At 54.0% G+C, this 19,415-nt stretch overlaps 1 protein-coding gene across 15 annotated transcripts in view; it reads left to right on the top strand.

Moving 5' to 3' along the window:
- Positions 1-19,415, top strand: part of ABLIM2 (actin binding LIM protein family member 2) — a 146,432-nt gene that overhangs the window by 74,083 nt on the left and 52,934 nt on the right. For all 15 annotated transcript variants that reach the window (XM_045528161.1, XM_045528173.1, XM_045528171.1 and 12 more), the window contains 2 exons: positions 8,637-8,724; positions 13,399-13,457. In XM_045528161.1, the coding sequence (XP_045384117.1) occupies positions 8,637-8,724; positions 13,399-13,457 (147 nt within the window). The remainder of the gene's footprint in view (positions 1-8,636; positions 8,725-13,398; positions 13,458-19,415) is intronic.

The raw sequence follows: 19,415 nt of genomic DNA, 5'->3' as shown, positions 1-19,415 counted from the left end.
GGACTGCCCCAGCTGCCAGGAGCAGGAGCAGAACAGGTCTGGGTTTTCCTCCTAGCCTGTGGTGCGGGAGAAAGGGCCTTGCAGGGAAGATTAATGCTTTTGTTTTCGCCTCTGCCGGGGAGGCAAGTCTGCGTGGTGGGGCTGAGTCGGCGGCGGGCTCTGCAAAGCTCTGAGCAGCCTCCGCGGTGGTGCGAGGCGGGAGCTGAGGGCGGAGACGAGCCTGGCTCCGCAGAAGGGGAGCTGCCGCTGCTGAGGTGGCACTGCCTGAAGCTCGGCCCAGTGTGCCAGCGCCTGGCCAGGCAACAGTGGGCTCTTGGGAGCCGCTGGAACAGGTGACAGACCGCTGGCTGAGGGTGAGCACGTCCACCTTCACGGACACACGCTGCAGGGAGTGGGTGGACTCGGGTCACTGTGCAGGTAGGAAGCCTGGCCCACACCTCCCAGGGGCTGATGGGGGCTTGCAGAACCCATGCTGCACTGCAGTGGGTGGGTTTTCAGGGGCAGATCAGTCAGGCATGAGGCCCCCGGCAGGCACTTGTCCCCACACCATTTTGCTCCAAAGGTGCCTGTCTGCATCCTGGCTTTCCTCTCTGCAGAGCCGTGGCATCCCAGTCTCCCCTGCCAGCAGGAGCCATCGCCTGCGCAGGGCAGGCATGGTGCCATCTTAAACGCCGGGTGCCAGCAGCACCCGCCTGCCGTGAAATGTGCATTCGGTGGTGATAGTGGGGTTTCTCCTTCCTCCCCTCCCTTGCTCACTTCTAAACACGTAGCATCCACTGATGCGTGTTTTCCTGCAGCCTGTCTGTCTCTGGGTGTCTGTCTCCATGAGCCTACTCCTTGCTGGGGTCCCCTGGGAGCGTGAGAGGGGCTGACAACTGTGCCCCCACCCCGTGGGCCAAGATACACTGCTGGGGTGGGGGGCTGCACTGTGGGAGCAGAGGTGGGTGGCGAGGCTTCCCCGGTACCTGGCAGCAGTATGCTGCAGTGCCCACTCCTGGAGAGGGAGGGGGTCATCCCACAGAGGGGCCGGGACCTGGCTGGTGAATTCAGAGGGATCAGGGTGTGACCAGACCTGGACCACGGCTGAACGAGGGGGAGGAGGTGTTGCCTGCGGACTTCCAGGTCCTCCCAGGTCCGGGCCCACCTTCTCTCCAGGTCGGGTGATGCCTCCCTGCAGATGTGGGCCTGTGTGGTGGGGTGGGGGCTTCTTGCTCAGCCCCGCCCTCTGTTAACTCTACAGTGCCTGGTGCAGCCTGTGCACCAGTGGCTGTCTCCATGGTAACGAGGAGCCCAGCATCCCCCTGGGTCCACTAATTAATTCCTCCCTCCCCTCTTCCCTCCCTCCATCCCTCCTTTCTCGCTTCTTTCATTCCCCATTCAGCCACTCATTGCATAGACCCTTCCTGGACTCACTGTGTGCCCCACCGGGGCTGGGTGCTGGGTTCACGGAATGAAGGGGACAGGGCCTCTGCCCTGAGGAGTGTGGTCTTGGGGTAGCCCACAGGAGAGGGGCTCACTCTGCCCTGAGTCAGGGGTCACTAGACATCGCTCCATTTCAAGCCAAACCATATCCTGCAACTGTGGGAGATTTGCTCACTTGCTTCTTCCTGCCTGCTTTTGGGCGCTTTGCATTGGATGACTAAACGTGGATGACTCTCAGCACTGGGAGAAAACAAACATGTTTCCTAACAAATGCAGTGTCTCCGAAGGATAGAGGTCAAGTCAGCTTCTCAAGCTCCCAACTTCACTCTCTCTCTCTTTTAGAAATAAATGTGTTAATTTTAAAAACACACTCAGAAGGAATACCTGTATTTCATAAAATAAACAAAGAAAATCAATCCTAATGAATGCCACCACGCAGATCAACTACTGTTAACATTTAGATGTCATACTTTTAGATTTGCACACACATAGATACACAGAGATATGCAGACATACACAACATATAGATAACACACAGACACACAGCACATACCCACAGAGACAACACAGACAGCACATACGGAGACACACACACACACATGAAACACATGCTGACACACAGACACACATATAAGATATACTGACACACAGATGACACAGACACAGACATGGACATGCAGACACACCCAGACACACATGCTTACACATTAGCCCGGCCACCATGTTCCTGCATCACATCCGACCCAGCCACGCAGCAGAGCCCCTGGTCCTTACCTTCAAGTGTGGTAGGTCCTCCACTGTGTTCCCTGAGTCTGCGGATGCTGGGGCAGCAGTGCTAAGCAGCAGTCTTGGTGGCAGGACCTTAGAGCCTTGATGTGCAGATGTGCACGTGAATGTCCACAGGTGGGATCCTGGCAGCTGTTCCCAGACTGCTTCTGGCGGAACCCCTTTGGTCCTCCGGGAATGGCTGAGGCAGGCCTCATGGGCTCCCTGCTTCCTCGTTCAGGGCATCTCCTGGACGGCTCCTCTGTGGGCAACACTGCTCTGCGGCTGGATACAGTGGAGAACGTGGCTGCACTGCCTGGCTGCCCTGAAGCTCGCGCCCTAGATGGAGCCAGGAAGTGAGGAAGAGGGAGAGGGGAGTGGGCTGGGCTGGCCGGGCGCCAGGAGGAACCGTCTCTGAGGCCTGTGAGGAGATTGGTGCGGGGCAGGGTCTGCAGTGGGGAGGACAGGAATGGGGTGCCAGGCAGGATGCTGGACCCTTCTTCCCAGGGTGAAGAGCCCCTGGGGATCCTGTGCTGGCCACCGAGTACTCCCTGGGTTGCCTGGCTCTTGCTCAAAGCTTTGATTTGCTTCTCCATAAATTTTATTTTCTCTGCACACCATGGTGATTAGGTCTTTTAAGAACTGGACTCAGTTCTATAAATTCAAAAAGGAAACTAAAGCTCTGAGTTGGGCGAGTGAGTGTAGGAGGAGCAGCCTGGGGGAGCAGCCCGCCCTGGGCCTGAAGGGCTGGCGTCTGAGCCAGATGGAGGGAGGGTGGAGGGAGGGCCCCGGGCAGGGCGGGGGTGGGGGGGTAGCCCGTGTGGCCTGCTGTCCAGTGCGCAGAAGACACCTTTGCTCTGGGATCTGTAGGTGGATTTGGGGAGGAAAGGGGCCATCCGCCTCAGGTGTGCAAGGCCCATTGCAGAGGAGGGCTGATCTGTCCCCTGCACCCCTGTGAGGAGGGACTGCTGGCTCCACTCTGCAGGGAAGGAGAGGGGATCCCAGAGCTTGGGGGCTTTGCCTCGGTTCTGTCATGCTGGCCTGCTCTGCACGTCCAAGGTGAGGGCACCCTTAAAGTGCTCTCTCCTGCCTGGCACTGGCTGGGGACCTATGGATGCTCCGTGCCACCACAGGCTATATTTGTGCTTCCCTGAAGAGCCTTGTTCTGGCTCATTAAACATGACAGCCAATTGTGGGAAGTCGCAAGATGTCTTTCTAAAACCATGCACTACAAAATCTCATGGACTTTTAATATAATTTTTAAATGCGAAGCATCTTGAGCTCTGCACCGGTGAGGGCGGGACATCTGCCTGCCCAGGCAGCCGGGGGTGGCCGTGCAGGTCTCTGCACTGAAACCACCAGTTGCTGATGTTTCAGGCCCTTCTTGGTGGAAACTGGGAGAGAGGAGCCCTCAAAGAACAGGGTATGGCCAATGTGCCAATGACTGGGACTGGAACACCCCGGTCACCGTAAGAGAGAAGGCAGTGACACTGAGAAGTGATAGAAGTAGCAAGGACACTTTTCTCTTTTGACCCCATCAATCATCACTGGCCACCTATAACCCAACTGCTCCCAGCAGAGAGTGTGGGGTAGGGATGGGCCACGTTCACCATACGGGTACTTCCAGCTAAATGCCCCCTGGAGTCAGAGAGCCCAGTTATCCTACCCCACCCTGAATCCCGAGACATGACATCAGCACAAGTCACACAGCCAGGAAGTGAAGATCTGAGCTGGAACCCATCACCTCCCTGGACTCAGCCATGAGCCAGGGACAGGCCAGGGCACCTGCAGGGACGTTTCCTCCATCAACTGGACAGCCCCTGATGTCTCCAGGGCCTGGGGACACAGGCACCTGAACCCTGTCTCTCCCACATGGATGGAATGTTCCAGAACATGGAGCCCCCTTGAAATTTGGTCGGACTGTTGCCTTTCACACTTTGTGGATGAGTGGTCCAAACTGTGGGAGAGGGGCTGGCTCCTCCTGGCCACGAGGCTGAGGACACCCTTCCTATGAAGCCGAGGCTATGCAGTCAGTGGAAGGGCTCAGAGGTGGCACTGGCTCTCACGTGACTCTAACTCACGCTGTGGCTTTGTGGACCCTGGGCTCCTCCTCAGCGCAGTGAGCTGGGCACGTGCTATGTGTGTATTGAAGGGTCCTGTCTCTGTTCACAGCACATAGTAGGTGCTCTACAACCCCTCCTTCTCCCATGTCCCCACCTTGGGTGTGGGAAGAGGGCTGTCTACAGGGAACAGTGCTCTGAGACCGGGACTTGCAGGGCTCGGCCACCACTGGTGGCCATTGTGTCCCCAAGGCCCGTTGATGTCTTCCCAGGAGGCAGCTCCCAGTCCCGCCCAGTTCTAATCTGGGCTCCTGCGTGTTTTGATGTTGGCCTTGGGTAGGTCTCCTGCCTCCCTGAACCTCAATTTTCCCATCTGGAAAGTGGGGGTAGAGAACAATACCCACCCCACGGGGTTGACGTGAGGATGAACTTGAGCAACTCAAGTAAAGCGCTTAGTGTGATGCTTGGCTTATGGTTGGTAATAAGAAGGTCCCCATCTGGGAACCAACATTTTTTTAAAAATTGAGGTGAAATTCACATAACTTGCAATTAACAATTTACAATGTACCATTCAGTAGCCTTTGGTGTGTTCACAATGTTGTGCAACTTCCACTTCTCTCTAGTTCCAAAACTTTTTTATCGCCCTGAAAGGAGACCCCACACCCACTGAGCAGTCACTCCCCTCCTCCCCGTAGCCCCTGGCAACCACTCATCTGTTCCTGTCTCTGTGGATTTGCCTGTTATGGATGTTTCATATGGAAGGAATCATGTAAGTGGCCTTTTGTGTCTGGCTTCTTTCACCCAACGTGTCTTCAAGGTTGGTCCGTGCTGTGGCAAGGATCGGCACGCCACTCCCTTCTGTGGCCGGGTGATGTTCCAGTGTACAGATAGACCACCGTTTCTTTGTCCATGATGGACGTTTGGGTTGTTGGACCTTTTGGTCATTGTATAATAATGCTGCTGTGAACATTCACATACGAGTTTTGTGTGGACCTGTGTTTTCATTTATCTTGTTCTGTTCTCTTTGTTTTTCTTAAATGCCAAGGAGTGGGATTGCCAGATCTTATGGTAATTCTGTGCTTAACTTTTTGAGAGACTGACAAACTATTTTCCACGGTAGCTGCATTATTTTGCATTCCCACCACCAATTGTACAAGGAGGGTGCCTATTTCTCCACGTTCTCACCAACTTTTTATTTTCCTTTTTTGTTATTATAGTCACCCTGGTGGGTATGAAGTGGTGTCTTCTGTGGTTTTGATTTGCATTAATAACAATGATGTCGAACATCTTTTCATATACCAGTTGGTCATTTATATATTTTCTTTGAAAAAATGTCTATTCAAATCCTTTGCCCATTTTTTAATTGGCTGTTTGTGTTTTTACTGTTGAGTTGCAGATGTTCTCTGCATTCTGGATACAGCCTCACCAGATACGTGGTTCACAATATTTTCTCCATCCTGTAGGCTGTCTTTTCACTTTCCTGACAATGCCCTTTGATGCACAAAAGTTTTTAATTTTGATGAAGTCCAATTTATCTGTTTTTTTCTTCTGTTGCTCGTGCTTTTGGTGTCCAATCTAAGAGTCCATTGTCAAATCTGGGGTCACTGGGATTTAATGGTATGTTTTCTTCTGTAGCTCCACAGTTTTAGCTCTTACATTTAGGTCTATGATCCATTTAATGGTAAAACTCTTTTGCTGGCGTGTAACACACAGTGCAGGAATCGTAAGTGTGCAACTTGATACATTTTCAGAAACTGGACACACCCATGTAACCAGCACCCAATTCAAGGAGACCATGCCCGATGCCCCCAGAGGCCCCAAGGGCACACTGACAACACTTGATGTTTCGCCTACTTCTGAGCTTCATAAAACAGGGCTTGTGCTCTTGTGTGGCTGCTTCTGCTTAATGTCAGGCCCGTCACATCCTCCACGTTGTTCATTCAGGGCATGGGAGTCGTGGAGTGTGTTAGTCTGTTTGCTGCTGCGCGTCACAGAATACCTGAAGCTGGGTAATTTATAAAGAAGTGGAATTTGTTTCTTACCATCATGGAGGCTGAGGAGCCCAAGGCTGAGGGGCACATCTGGTGAGAGCCTTCGTGCTGGTGGGGACTCTGCAGATCCCGAGGTGGAACAGGGCATCACATGGCAAGGGGCTGAGTGTGCTGGCTCAAGTCTCTCTTCTTATGAAGTCACCAGTCCCTCTCCCGTTACCACTTGCTGATCCACGAGTGGGTTAATCCATTCATAAGGCAGAGTCCTCATGACCCAGTCAATTCTTACAGGCCCCACCTCTCAGTACTGTCACACTGGGATTAAATTTCAATGTGGGTTTTGGAGGGACAAATATTCAAACCATGGCAGGGAGCATGTGAGGATGGGGTCCATGCCCCAGGGTTGAGACTGATACTGTGGGGTTGGGGACTGCTAGCCCCCAAGGCGTGGGGTTAAACTCTGCACTCAGGGGCCAGACTCCTGGGCCCTCATGCCAGCTCCATCTCCTATCTGCTGTGTGACTTTGCTCAAGTTCTTTCACCTCTCTGTGCTTCTTATGAAAGGTGAGGGTAATAATATACTTCATAGGGCTGTTGAAAGGATTAACCAAATTAATATGTGTAAAGTGCTTCTTGGCACAAGCCATAGAGACAGCAGCCACTGTTGCCAAGGGGAATTCAAGCCTGTCATCTTAGAAACTGTCCCCAACAGAATCAGAATCTCTCCGATTCACATGTGGATGTGCTGTGTAGACATGTGGTGTAGACAGCAGGCTTTGTGTGCCCTGGAGGACGTGCCGTCTCCCATGTGGCTGTCATGGAACTCCTGCCGTTAGTAGTCATGGGACAGGCAGCGGGGTTGTGCCCCTCAGTGTGAGATGAGGGCACTTGGATGGGCTGGTGTGAGGACAGGTTGGGGATCACAAACTCAGGAATATTCACTCGGGTTCATTATGAATGTGGTGAGTCATCAGTTAACTCTGTGAGGTTGTTTTCAGGTGAATTTTACTTCTAAAAATACCGAGCTGTCTCAATCTCTCATTTGTACCTCAAAGAGAGAGTGCTACTCTGACCACTCAGCGTTCTGATGACTGTAATCCCCGAAATGACTGTTTTGCCCTCACTCTGGGGCCGAATGCTGGGATGCGACCTGCTATCTGGACGGCTCCCTGCAGCTAGCGCCCTGATGGCGGCCCACGTGCCTGGGAGGCGCCTGCCCAGGGTGGGGGTGGGGGAGGAATGAGCTGAGTAAAGTGGCTGCACATGGGAACACGGGGCTGTGAGCACTGAGTCAGGGAAGCTTCTGGGAAGGCTCCTGGGAGGAGGTGGCATTTGGGACGAGACAGAGAACGTTCAGGGTGGCCTAGGGGGTGCGTGAGAAGGTGCTCCAGGTAGAGGGGCCAGCTCCAGCCACGCCTGGGCCTAAGGCCAGCAGGAGCGGGCAGCGTCTGGCGCTGTGGGAAGGGCCTCTTTGCCTGAAGGCACAAGGAGTCTTGCAGCCAGCCGGAGGTTGGCGGAAGAGGCCATCTCAGGCCCCACACAGGAGAGGAGTGATTCTGAATCCTTCCTCCCGATACCCAGGGGCCACCGTGGGTCTGTTTTCATCATCGGGGAAAGTGCCAGTGGGCACGGAAAAGAAAAGTGAGATGCTCGGAATGACCCCGGTACTCATTCCGGAAAGCGATCACTATCCTTCAAATTCAGTGGTAATTATGAAACTTCTTCCCAATTTTAGGGAAGGAGGAATCATGGGGATCTGGCAGCCACATTCAGCTGCAGGCTACAGCCCTCCGTACCCCAAGGTTAGGAAACGGGGCCTGCAAAATAACGCTGGATACAGTGTTCAAGGGCGATTTTTTTTGCTCCATGCAAAAATAAGCCAAACCAGGTAGTGTAATTTGTTTAGGTTATTTCAGTATTAATGTTTATAATCTAATTTAATGGAATTTAAGAGTTATAAAAATAGAAAATGCTAATTGAACAAATTGAGCAATACAGAGGTACAGAAAGAAAATCATTAATCATTTTCACCCCACTTCTGCAGTCCCTCCTCCTGGGGAGAAAATGTTAACTTCTTCCTCCCCCTACCCCTCCGTCTCCTGCTGGAGACATTCAGGTGAGGGAGACCAGGCTCCTCCCTTGATACCTGCTAAGCCCAGGAGGGAGCTGGACATGAGTCTCCTTCCTGTCCGGCAATGCAGCTAGGCCTTGCCCAGGGGCACCCCTGGGTCCGGGCTCCATGTAGGGGTCTTTGGTCCCAAAGGTTGTGGGGCCATTTGGTGTGCAGCACACCTTCCGGCATCCCCTGCATACCTGTGCTATGCCCAGGCCAGGTGCTGGGGCCCAGTGAACATTTCTACATTTAGTAGAAACACCTCTGCTTTGTGCTCCCTTGCAGGCGGGGGAGAAACACTACCACCCTTCGTGCGCGCTATGTGTCAGGTGTGGCCAGATGTTCGCAGAAGGAGAAGAGATGTATCTTCAAGGTAAAAATAAAAACATGCTGTTTAGTCCTCTGGAGCAAGAAACTGTCATGCACTGGGTCCATGCCGTGTGCTGGGCAGGAACTGGTTGGCTCCCTGTGTCATCCTGCTAGTTCGAGAGCACCCAGGCTCTCATCAGAGAGCTGGCAAGGCAGGGCGGGGGCATAAGGGTGGCTTTGTCAGCTGCCTTACCCACCGGGCTGAGCCTGAGATGGGCACGATGAGAAAGGGATGAATGAAAGATCAGCACCCAGAGTATTGGCTACTTGGGTCCCAGTAGAAAAACTTAAACAAATATAGTCTGTTATGTCCACTGTCACTTTAGAATTCTTCTAGAGAGCCTCCCAGCCCAGAGTCCAAGTTAAGAGTTTAGGTGTTTCCTGCCCCTGCTGCACCCCTCTGTCCAGAGCGGTAAAAGGCCTGGTGGGGCTGCCGCTGGCAGGGCGGAGGCCTTCCTCCTGCAGCAAGGGAAGTCTGCTTGGCACAGCGTCGGGGAAAAGAGGGTTTTGGAGGAAAACACTGACCTCCTCACGAATGCCATGGCGTTTCGCAGGAACCCCCCACCCCAACACATTCACTGTTAAAAATAACAACAATAATAATAATAAAAGGAGAGGTGGCCTGTAGCTACTAGATCTGAAGAAAAGACAAGGCTTGGCAAGGATCATCACTCCCCTTCTTCCAGATTAACCTTTTTTAACTCTTTGCTTCTCGTTTTAACAATTAAATTGGCATTCCAATAACGAGGTTCAGCTACCATTTATTTCTTTACAATGTATGTAGCAACTGGCAGGCAAGGAGGGAGATGAGAGCTCTTAGAGGGAAAGAAAAATAACTTTCTCTTCACCCTTCATAGTCATTACAATGGGCACCTGCAGCAAAAGATTAACAAGAGAACAAGCGTGCAAACATGTGTGCCACACGTATGCCACGTGTGTGCACGAGAGAGAATCCAGAAGAATGAGCACCTCTCAAGAGTAGGTTGGGAAGGGCAGCTCTGATGTCTGGCTTAAATGCCACCTTTCCCTGGCACAAAGGACAGTGTGAGGAATGCACAGTTCTATCGAGACTGGGGGCCCCGTAAGTAGGGGAAGTTTGCTGTGCACCTGCCCCGCTAACAAGAAATTCCAGTGACTCAGTGTCATCCTTCTCTCCCCGGTCGTGGAGGAGATGTCCTTTAGAGACATCAGTTTCCCTCACAGAAGGGTCACTTCTCTGTTTTCAAAGCTTTTCTGAGCCTGCTGTTTCCCCAAATAATCAATCCAAAATAATCCTTATGCCAAAGAGGCATGTTTGGGGTGTCGTACTTGGGCCTCCTAGTCGTGTTTTGGGGTGTGTACACTGAGAGTGACACTTTGCTTTGTTATGTTGACAAGTGACTTACCTGTTGCTTACCTATTCTCTGAGCCCTCCCTGGTAAAGAAAACTATCCTGTTTATTAAAAACGGTGAGGAAGGCCATTCTGGACTGTGGCCGCAGGGGTCAGAGAGACATGAGCTGGATTCCAAATCCCCCAGAAACAGTGGGGAACTATCGCCGAGAGGCAGGGAGGGGTTGCAGGGGAGCTGCTTGCAGGTGGTGGGATTCCTGCTGAAGTCAGGAATCCAAGGACTTAGATTCCAAAGGTGGGGGTGAGGAACGTGCTCAGCTGTGGAGGTGATCAGATGTCAAGGGCGGGAGGTTCCTGCTAAACTGATTTAGCGGAAGTCTTGTTGAGCCTGGGCAAGGCAGGCCTAAGACCGAGGTGGAGGCCAGGGCCAAGGTTGACACCCAGTGGAGAAGAGGGCTCAGGGGAGCCTGACCGGAGAGCCCCGCCCCAGGGCGGATGAGGGAGTTACAGACGTCCTATGCTGGAGGTGCCATCCCCAGGGCCCAGGCAAGGAGCGCTCTGATATTGAGACTTCTCTTTAGCCCCTACTTCCTTTGGAAGATTTCTGTGTGAAGTGATCCCAGAGGCCAGCTGGGCTGGGCCGGTGGCAAGAGAGCTGTCGTCGTGGCATCTGCCACGCAGGCCTCCTGCAGGTGATGAATGACCTCACCCAGCCGTCCTCTCAGGGCTGCATGTCAGACAGGCCTCCCTTTCTGAGGCCGAACCCAGTGGGATGACGTGATGGCCTTGTCCCCAGTGTCGCTGTTGTTCCTCCAGTCTCTGCTCAAGAGCCCGTGAAGGGGTCCTTTGGGGCCACCTCACAGCGCTGGGCTGCCAGGGCAGGGGGGCTTGCTCTGCCTGGGTCTCAGCCCCCACAGTGTTAAAACCATTGTGCTTTCAGATGACAGCAACTGAGGAAGAGCACAATGGTGCTGGGACAGCAGCCCTGGGATGCAAGCTCATGTCCAGGGTGGCCTGGGCTTGGGAACAAAGAGGTTCTTCATTTCTAAAGCGGGACCTGCTGTGACTGTTTGTGGGTCACTGAAGCCAGGCCTGCCCTGCTCCAGGCCTTGGAGTTCCCAATCTGTATGATGACAGGTCAGACCAGGTTGGTGACTGTCAAGTTCTGCTCCATGGAGCAGACCCTGCCTGGTCAGCCAGCCTGAGGTCCCTGCCTGGCCTGCCTGGGTGTCGGGGCCCATGAAGGTGTCATTGACAGGGTTATCTTCTGCCATGGGAGCCCTGCAGAGCATGGGTCCTGGTGCCCTCAGGGTCTCCAGGGGTGATTAGACAGGCACCACCTCAGCACCACCACTGCCCCCAGCACAGGCGCTTTCCCATAGTGTGCAGGAGGCGAGTTGGCACTCACTGTCGAGAAGCCCAGATTAAAATGACCATTAGATACTACTTTGTCCCTTGAGATGACAGAGGTGAAAAGGAAGTGTGAGCCCCTGTGTCACTGAAAATGCAAGGAAACAGGCTTCTTACCCACTGGTAGGGGTGGAAAGTGGGAATTGCCAGAACTCTCACGAGCCCTGAACATGTGCACACACTTAGAGCCAAAACTCCATTTCTAGGAGGTGTGTGCCAGGTGTGCACATGGAGCCCAGCAATGGTATTGACAAGTAAATAAAACATTTGGAAGATAAATTCACATCCATTCTTATGATAGAATGTTATGTAGCCCTTAAAGTTGCATTTTTTGATATTTAATTATATGAGGCAATGTTCAAGATATTTTTAAGCAAAAGATGCAGGATTTGAAGCTATTTTATGTGCACGTGAGCTGCATTCCATTTAGAACACGCATGTCTACTAGAGGGCAGCTCGCAAAAAGTGGGTGAGAGATTATAGATGATTTTAATTTTCTTATTGATACTTTTTTAGGTTTCTATAATTTTTAATAATAGACATCTATTACCTTATAATAAAAAATTAGAAAACAATAAACATTTTATACACACACACACACAAACTCCAATCACAGTCTCTTGGAGCTCTGTGCAGATGCAGCTCTGCTCCCGGGGAGGAATGGTAGTCAAACCCACATGACCTGGAAGGGTTTGCAACCAGGAAATGGGATGAGTTCCTTCATTCCACACATGCTTTTAAGCCCCTACTATGTGCTGGGCCTGTGTGGCTTGTTTGGGGGCTGTGAAAGTGGGTTAGGAGCTGGGGTTAGAGGATAAACCCAGAAGACACACAGCCATGGCAGCAGCAGAGGGTGTGTGATCTCAGGGAGTGACAGGTCCAGCTGAGGTTCAGAGAGCCCCGAGAGGAGAAGCAAATGCTCTGGGTCCCCAAGGATAGGGAGGTGGGCAGAGGGAGCTGCCATGCATTGAGCCCCCTGTGGGAAAATGGTTGTGTTGATGCAACTAACATTTGCATGCAATTCCCAAAGCACTTTCCCAATACGTCATTACCTCTACTTAGTTTTATTAAAGTCACCCAATGACCTGATGAGGTAGGATTATTATTAATATTAGTTCTCTTTTTAGGTGGGCAAAAATGAAGACTCAGGGCAGATTGAGGTTGAATTAGAAAAGAGCAAAGTGCCAAGGATATAAGGGGCGCTTAGTGCTTGGCTGGGCAGAGCTGACAGGTGGAGAAACTGAGGCACAAGAAGCCTCAGAGCCTGAGTGACAGGGTTGGGCTAGCATCTGAGCCTCATGCCCAGCCCCTATCCCACACCCCTGTTCTTCACCCCACACCCACCCTCAGGAGTAGGCTGGGTTCCCACCTGAGCTTCTCCGTTCCTGCCTCTTAGCTGAGAGCTCCACCCTCAAAGTCTTCCTCCCCAAGGCCGGTCCCCCCTCCAGCTTCAGTCCCAGCTGTGCTCTCGGGTGGGCCCAGTCAACACCCTCAACGCTGAGCCTGCCTCTGTGAGTTCTGCCCAGGGAGCCCCTTCTCTCTTCCCCTGCCTCTGCACTGGAGACCAGCTCACATGTGCCCTCCTCTGAGAAGTATTCTGTGGCTGCCCCAGGCTGGGTGAGATGCCTCGTCCCCACCCTCAGGTTCCTTAGGACCCTGTGCCTCTTCCTGTGGGAGCAATTAGCACATGGCAGTACCTTTGCCCATTTATTTCATGCCTCCACCCAAGAGTAGGCTGTGAGCCCCTTGGGGCAGTCACTGTGATCTGGGAGTCCCATGCCCAGTGCCATCCTGGCCCAGAGGGATGCTCAGGGGCTGCCTGGAGGGCATTCAAGTGAGTGTCGCTGCATAGACCGGCTCCCTCCTGACTTTCCACACAGGCCTCCGTGTCACGGGAAATGGCTCTAACCCCTTTCCTCTTGGGAATTTGTCAACAGGTTCCTCCATCTGGCATCCGGCGTGTCGACAAGCTGCTAGAACTGAAGACAAAAACAAGGTCGGTGGAATTTACTAGTTTCTCCAATGTGATCTTTCTCGCTCACACGCAATCTTCATACAATTAAGAGGACACTGACCAGCTTCCACAGCTTGCTGGCGAGGCACACAGGCTGCGGAGTGGGGGCAAAACGAGGCTTAGGAGGTGGTGGGGGTAAGCAGGTGGATTAGGTGAGAGATAATGCAAGGTATAACAAGGGTGTCTTAGTTTTCTGTTGCTGTAACAATACCACAGATGGGGTAACTTATTTAAAAAAGAAGTTCATTTGGCTCATGGTTGTGGAAGTGGGGAAGTCCACGAGTGTGGTGCTGGCAGCTGGTGAGGCCACCCATGGTGGGAGGACAAGAGGATGGGAGAGCGTGTGAGACAGAAGAGCTGAACTCCCTCACTGACTAACCCACTCGCGCAATAACGGCATTAATCCGTTCATGAGGGTGGAGCCCTCATGGCTCGATCACTTCCCAAAGGCCCCACCTCTGACACTGCCACAAGGGCCACCAAGTTTTCAGCACATGAGCTTTGGGGGGGGGGGCATTCAAACTGCAGCAAAGGGACATTGAGGAGCATCTGTGCTGGGCCCTGCTGACTTCACCCATTCAGTGAGCACCGATGGCTGTGAGAGCTTGGGGATGTCTGCACCATTGGAGGGGCCCAAACCATCCCCAAGACCACCCTCACTTCTGACACCAACTGTGTATTCAAGCCCCCACGCCCCCTGAACTACCCTCAGGCTTGACAGTTTGCTGGAAGGGCTCACAGACGTTGTGGAATGTGGCATCCCCATGGTTATGGTTCATCACAGGGAAGAAGGATACAGAGTGATGTCAGCCAAAGAAATAGCCACATGGGCAAAGTCAGGAGGGTCCTAATACCAGGCTTCTGTGGTCTTCTCCCCATGGAGTTGGGCCATGTCACCCTCCCAGCACTGCTGTGTGACAGTATGCATGGAGTATTGCCAACCAGGAAAACTCAGTGTCCCCAGGTTTTATTGGGGCTCCATGACATAGTTGTGATTGGTTGATTAATACTAGTTGCCAGGTCAGCTGATACCATGTAACCCAAAGCTCCCACCCTAAGTCACATGATTGGCTGCCCCCCACCCTAAGATGGACAGATGTGGCCAACCCCCTCCCCAAACAAAGATGCTCCTCTCAGGTAGAACACAGGTTCCTTCCCAGAAACCAAGGGCAAAGGCCACACCTCCCCTGGGTAAGGCTGAATCCTCTACTGCATAGATACCCTACTGTGCGCCAGGCGTGGGAGGTGCAACTGTGAGCAAGCGGGGTGGTACCTGGCCACCCTGGAGCTCACATGCCAGCAATCAACACCTCAACACACAAACAGTAGCACAGTGGCTGATGTAGCAGGTGCACTGAAGGAAGCCAACGAGACGTTCTAGGAAGGCCAGCAGGGAGAGCCCACCTAGATAAGATGTCAGCTGAGGGCTCCAGAGGAAATCAGCTTGGAGCTAAGAGGCACCAGAGTCAGCCATGATGAGGGTGGGAATGGAGGGTGTCAGGCAGGACCAGCAGCTTCTGCAACAGCCCTGAGGCAGGAAGGAGGCGGCAAGCTCCAGGAGCTGAGAGGAGGCTGGTGGCAGTGCCTGGAGGGAGGAATTCCCGCTACCACCTACTCACCCACACCCCAGCTCCACCCAAGCGGGTGCACCCCTGCTCAGAGCCGTGCCTTCTCTGGCCTCTGCACTTCTGCAAATGCTGTTCCTTCCACCAGGAAGGCCCTCCCTTCCCCTTGCATCCCAGAAAATGCCTACCTCAAGGTCTTTAAGATCCGCCTTGAATGTCACCCCTGAAGACTTTGCCAACTCTTCCCCATGATCCCACGTTCTCACTTGCCCCATCCCTGCCAGGTAGAAGGCTCACAGATCACCTGTGTGCTGTGTCGTGGAGCCCCTACCCCATCAGACCACGTCAGCCCCTCCTGAGCCCCACCAGGAGCCTGGAGAAAAGGCTCCTGGTTCCAGAGTCCCAGCTCCTGGCCTGATTCCTGGCACATGGCAGAGACTTGTGTTTGTTAAATGAAGGAAGGAACAGAATCTAGAGGGTGAGCTGCAGCCCATAGGACCACAGGCCCTGGCAGAGGAAGGGTGAGTTAGCCAGGTCAGGCTTCCTGTGTGTGCAGGCCCCATGCCAGGGACCCCCCATTGGGACCCTCACCACAAGCCCCAGCCCACGGGGGCCCAAGACAGTGCAGAGGACAGGACCCGCCTGACCAGTGGTCTATGGCCAAGGACAGCCCTACAGCCCTACAGCCCACAGGTCAGGCCACGTCCTGGTCCAGCCACAGGATTACAGCGACCTCTGGCCTTCCACTTCCTCACTGGGTCCTGGAGCTCCATCTAGGTCACCAAATGGCTACCTTGAGGGTCTTGAGTGACACAGACATCCTGTAGGAGCAGGTCTGGGCTCCCGTTTGAGAGATGGAGAATCAGCAACAGAGCCTGCAGGGAACGAAGTGGGCTATTCGAGTGTCTGTTAGGGTCTGGGACAGAATTCAGGCACAGGACTCTCTGAGCTAAGCTATGTGGCACTGGCATCAGGACCCTTGGGAGGGCAGCTCCTCTGCTGGCCAGCACACCCCAGCCAGCTAAGACACCGAGCCGAGGGTGAGGGTAGTATCCCACGAGCAGCTGGAGGAGTCAGGGAGAGAGCAGGAGGGCAGCAGGACAGCTCTGCAGCTAGAGGCTGGGCAGAGGCTCCTCCCTGTCTCCCTGACACTGTCCTCAGTAGCTCTGTGTGTGGCAGTCTCCCTCAACCACAGGACAGTCACATTATGAAATCTTACTCCTGGTTTTCATGGCAGAGAGGGCAGTAGGTGGTGGCATACCGTGAATTCTTTCGTCCTCTCGGGTGGTTGATGTGGTCTGTGGTTCATTCTCCAAACTGCCTCGTACCACCCGGGCCTCAGTGAGGAGCAAGGCAGCATCCCTGCCTGAGACTCGGACGAGAGTCCGGAGCCCTGGCGTTTGTCTGGGCAGAAGGCCTGTGGAAAGGACCTGACTGAGTTCCCGGCATGTGCACGGGGAACTCCCACCTTGTCTCCTGAGACTGACCGGGCAGGAAAGGGAGACCACGGGCCACATTCAGTTCCCCTCAAGGACAGGTTAGGGTGGCCTGCACCAGCTGTCTACAGGAGCCTCGGCTGTGGCCTGATCTGGCAGTGGCAGCTCCACCCTCAGCCTCAGCACTGATACCAGCCGAGCTGACCTCCAGGCCATGGGCCCAGCGGTGGGGAGGCCCTCAGAATGGCCGGGTGCTGTGGGACAGGGAAGAAGGGGTCCTTGTCCTTATGGGCTTGTGCAGGCAGAGTCAGCTTCCTGGGCTCTGTTGTTTGAAGATGCTTTTGAAACAATTATTTTTAAAAGAGGGCTAGTTGGCTTTGCTCAACATGCGGGGCAGAGGCCAGGCAGCCTGTTGCTAAGTGAATGTGCATAAACCAGGTGCCGTCAGCCCTGAGAAACACAACATGAGGTGGCAACAGCATCATTAATGCTGAAACTGTCACCCAGGTAGAGGTGGTCCCACGGCATTACCCGGTAATCAAGAGGAGAAATGACACCTGTCCGGGGCATGTGCTCAGCAGTCGTGTAATAGGGGCAGCTCTCAGGCTGCAGGACCTTCGGAGGAGCCAGCTCCACCCTGCCTCAGGGTTGCCCTCCGGCAAGAGAGGCAGGTGCCTGAACCCCTGAACCGCAGATGCATGCGAGGACATGGGAAGGAGGGTACACTGGTCTCCACTACCTGAACCCCGGATCCCTGTGAAGACGTGGGAAGGAGGGTGCATACTGGCACGCTGGTCTCCATGGCCTGGAAGGTGCTCCTGCCACCATGACCGCACCCGCACAGGGATGGGAGCACCCCCAGACAAGTACCGCATGTGAGATGTCCCTGGGCATCTGCGGAGGTGTGGTCCTAACTGCCCTGTACTGAGTATGTCCTTGGGCATTTGGTCATATGGTCATTCAGCACACAGCTGCTAAGCACCTACTGTGTGCATTCTGGAGTTGGGTGCCTGGGACACAGAGACAAATAAGGCCTGGGGGTCCCTGCCCTCGGGGAGCTCCTGTCTACTGGGGGAGGCAGTGGTGGCTGCAGGCTCTTAGGTGCGCTGTGAGCCTAGGCGGGCCAGGCCCAGCCAGGGTGGAGATCACAGACGGCGTCCTGGAGCTGTGACTTGCGGCCTAGCCCAGTTTTGGCTCTGAGTCCTCTGTCTGAGCGTGACCTGCAGGGGACTGAGCGAGGGTTTCAGAGCCATGTGGCAGGGAGGTGGCCCTGTGCTCGATGGGTAGCCAGAGACGAGCCCTGAAAACGGTGAAGGTGACCACAGGGACCGCTCGATTTGGAGGGGCTCCCACTTTGCCCAGGGGCTGGGTGACTTCAGGGGAGGGGCCCTGGCCTGGCTGGCTGGTCCTGTAGGCTGTGGGTTTCCATGGCGATGCCTCCTGGTCTCCTTCAGAATGAGGCCTGCCCAGTGCACAGAGGCCCAAGCCAGTGTTACTGGGGGTGTGAGCTTGGGAGGGAGCTGCAGACTGTGGGGCCACAAAACGAGGAGGAAACAGGTGTATTTAGACTGCCCAGAAAGCCAAAGGTAGGCCCATTTGGCCGACTGTGAGCAGAAATGTTCTAATGGGATTCTCAGCAGCAGCCAAAGGTGGTGTGGTAGAACAAGCTGTGGCCTTGGAGTCCAGCTCTGCCTCTTCCTAGCTGTGTGACCTTGGGCAAGTCAGTAGTCCTTTCTGAGCCTCAGCCCCTTGGCTTTAACATGGAGATGAGGGGTTGACCTTAGTGGGAATCTGGCATCCTGTCACTCTTGTAGGACAGCTACTTCCCTGGGGCCAAGTGAAGCTGGAGAAGCCAATGGGGACTGGAGCCAGGTGAGCTCCGGGCCCTGCCTCTGTGGGTCTGAACAAGACACTTTCCCTCTGGCCTGGGGAGAAGCCACGGATATGGACTGTCCTTGGGAAGCTCCTTTGGGCAAATTGGAGTCAGGGTAGATAGAGAGAAAGTCAGAAAAACTCCAGCCTCCTCACCCTGGGGAAAATGTCCTCTGTGCACCTCTCTGCTGCTCCCTGAGCTCAGGGGAGACCTGCTCCTCCTCCCCTTCCTCCTCCTCCTCTCAGAGCTGGGACCTGATCCCAGAGAGGGGTGTGACCCACCTCAGACATGCCTTGAGCAAACCAGGGACCATGCAGAAACCAGCCCAAGCTCCCTTCCTCCTAAGCATAACCACCAGTTTGCACCAGGGCTCGATTGGAGGTCGTAAAATATTCCTGGGAGACATTCTTGTGCTGCTGTAGCTGTGCTCAGCTTAGGGGAATGTAGAACATTTCTCTTAAAACCCCCAACGTGAGTCCACTTTGCAGAGAAGGGCATTCTCTGTCAAGGTTATCTCATAAGCCCAGCTTGAGCTAAAATAATAGTCACAAGAATTTTTCAGTGCTAAGCACCTCACCTGCCTCATCTCTGCTCTAACCCCCAGAAACGAAAAGGGGAGGAATTTCCGTTTTATGGAGAAGGAAGCTGAGACTCAAAGAGTGTTTTTAATCTATAAAAATTAGGCATACATCATTTTGGCCTGTAAAACCTTGCCCCAGGAACAGCAGGAATAGCAGACCCTGTGTTACAGGCCTTGGAGTCCTCATCTTCTTTGCGAGTGGCATGTGGTGCCGTGCCGTCCTGGTGCAGCCAAGGGCCCAGCCTCTGCCGGCCTTCGGAAGCCCAGTTCCAGGCCACAAGCAGACCCCCAAGTCGACGCTCTACTAGCGTGCAGTGCTGGGGCTGAGGGAGGCCGGGCAGGCCTTGAGAGGAAGAGGAGAAGGAGAAGGAGGGGTGAAGGGGGAGGCAGCGGCTGCGACAGCCAAGCTTAGTCCTGAAGGATACGAAGGTGGTGCCAGGCATGGGAGGGCTGGGCAGAGCTGAGCAGGAGCGAGTGCAGAGAGGG

Source organism: Lemur catta, chromosome 17 (assembly GCF_020740605.2).
Source record: "Lemur catta isolate mLemCat1 chromosome 17, mLemCat1.pri, whole genome shotgun sequence".
In the NCBI taxonomy this organism is placed as follows: domain Eukaryota; kingdom Metazoa; phylum Chordata; class Mammalia; order Primates; family Lemuridae; genus Lemur; species Lemur catta.
This window is presented reverse-complemented; position numbering and strand designations above follow the sequence as displayed.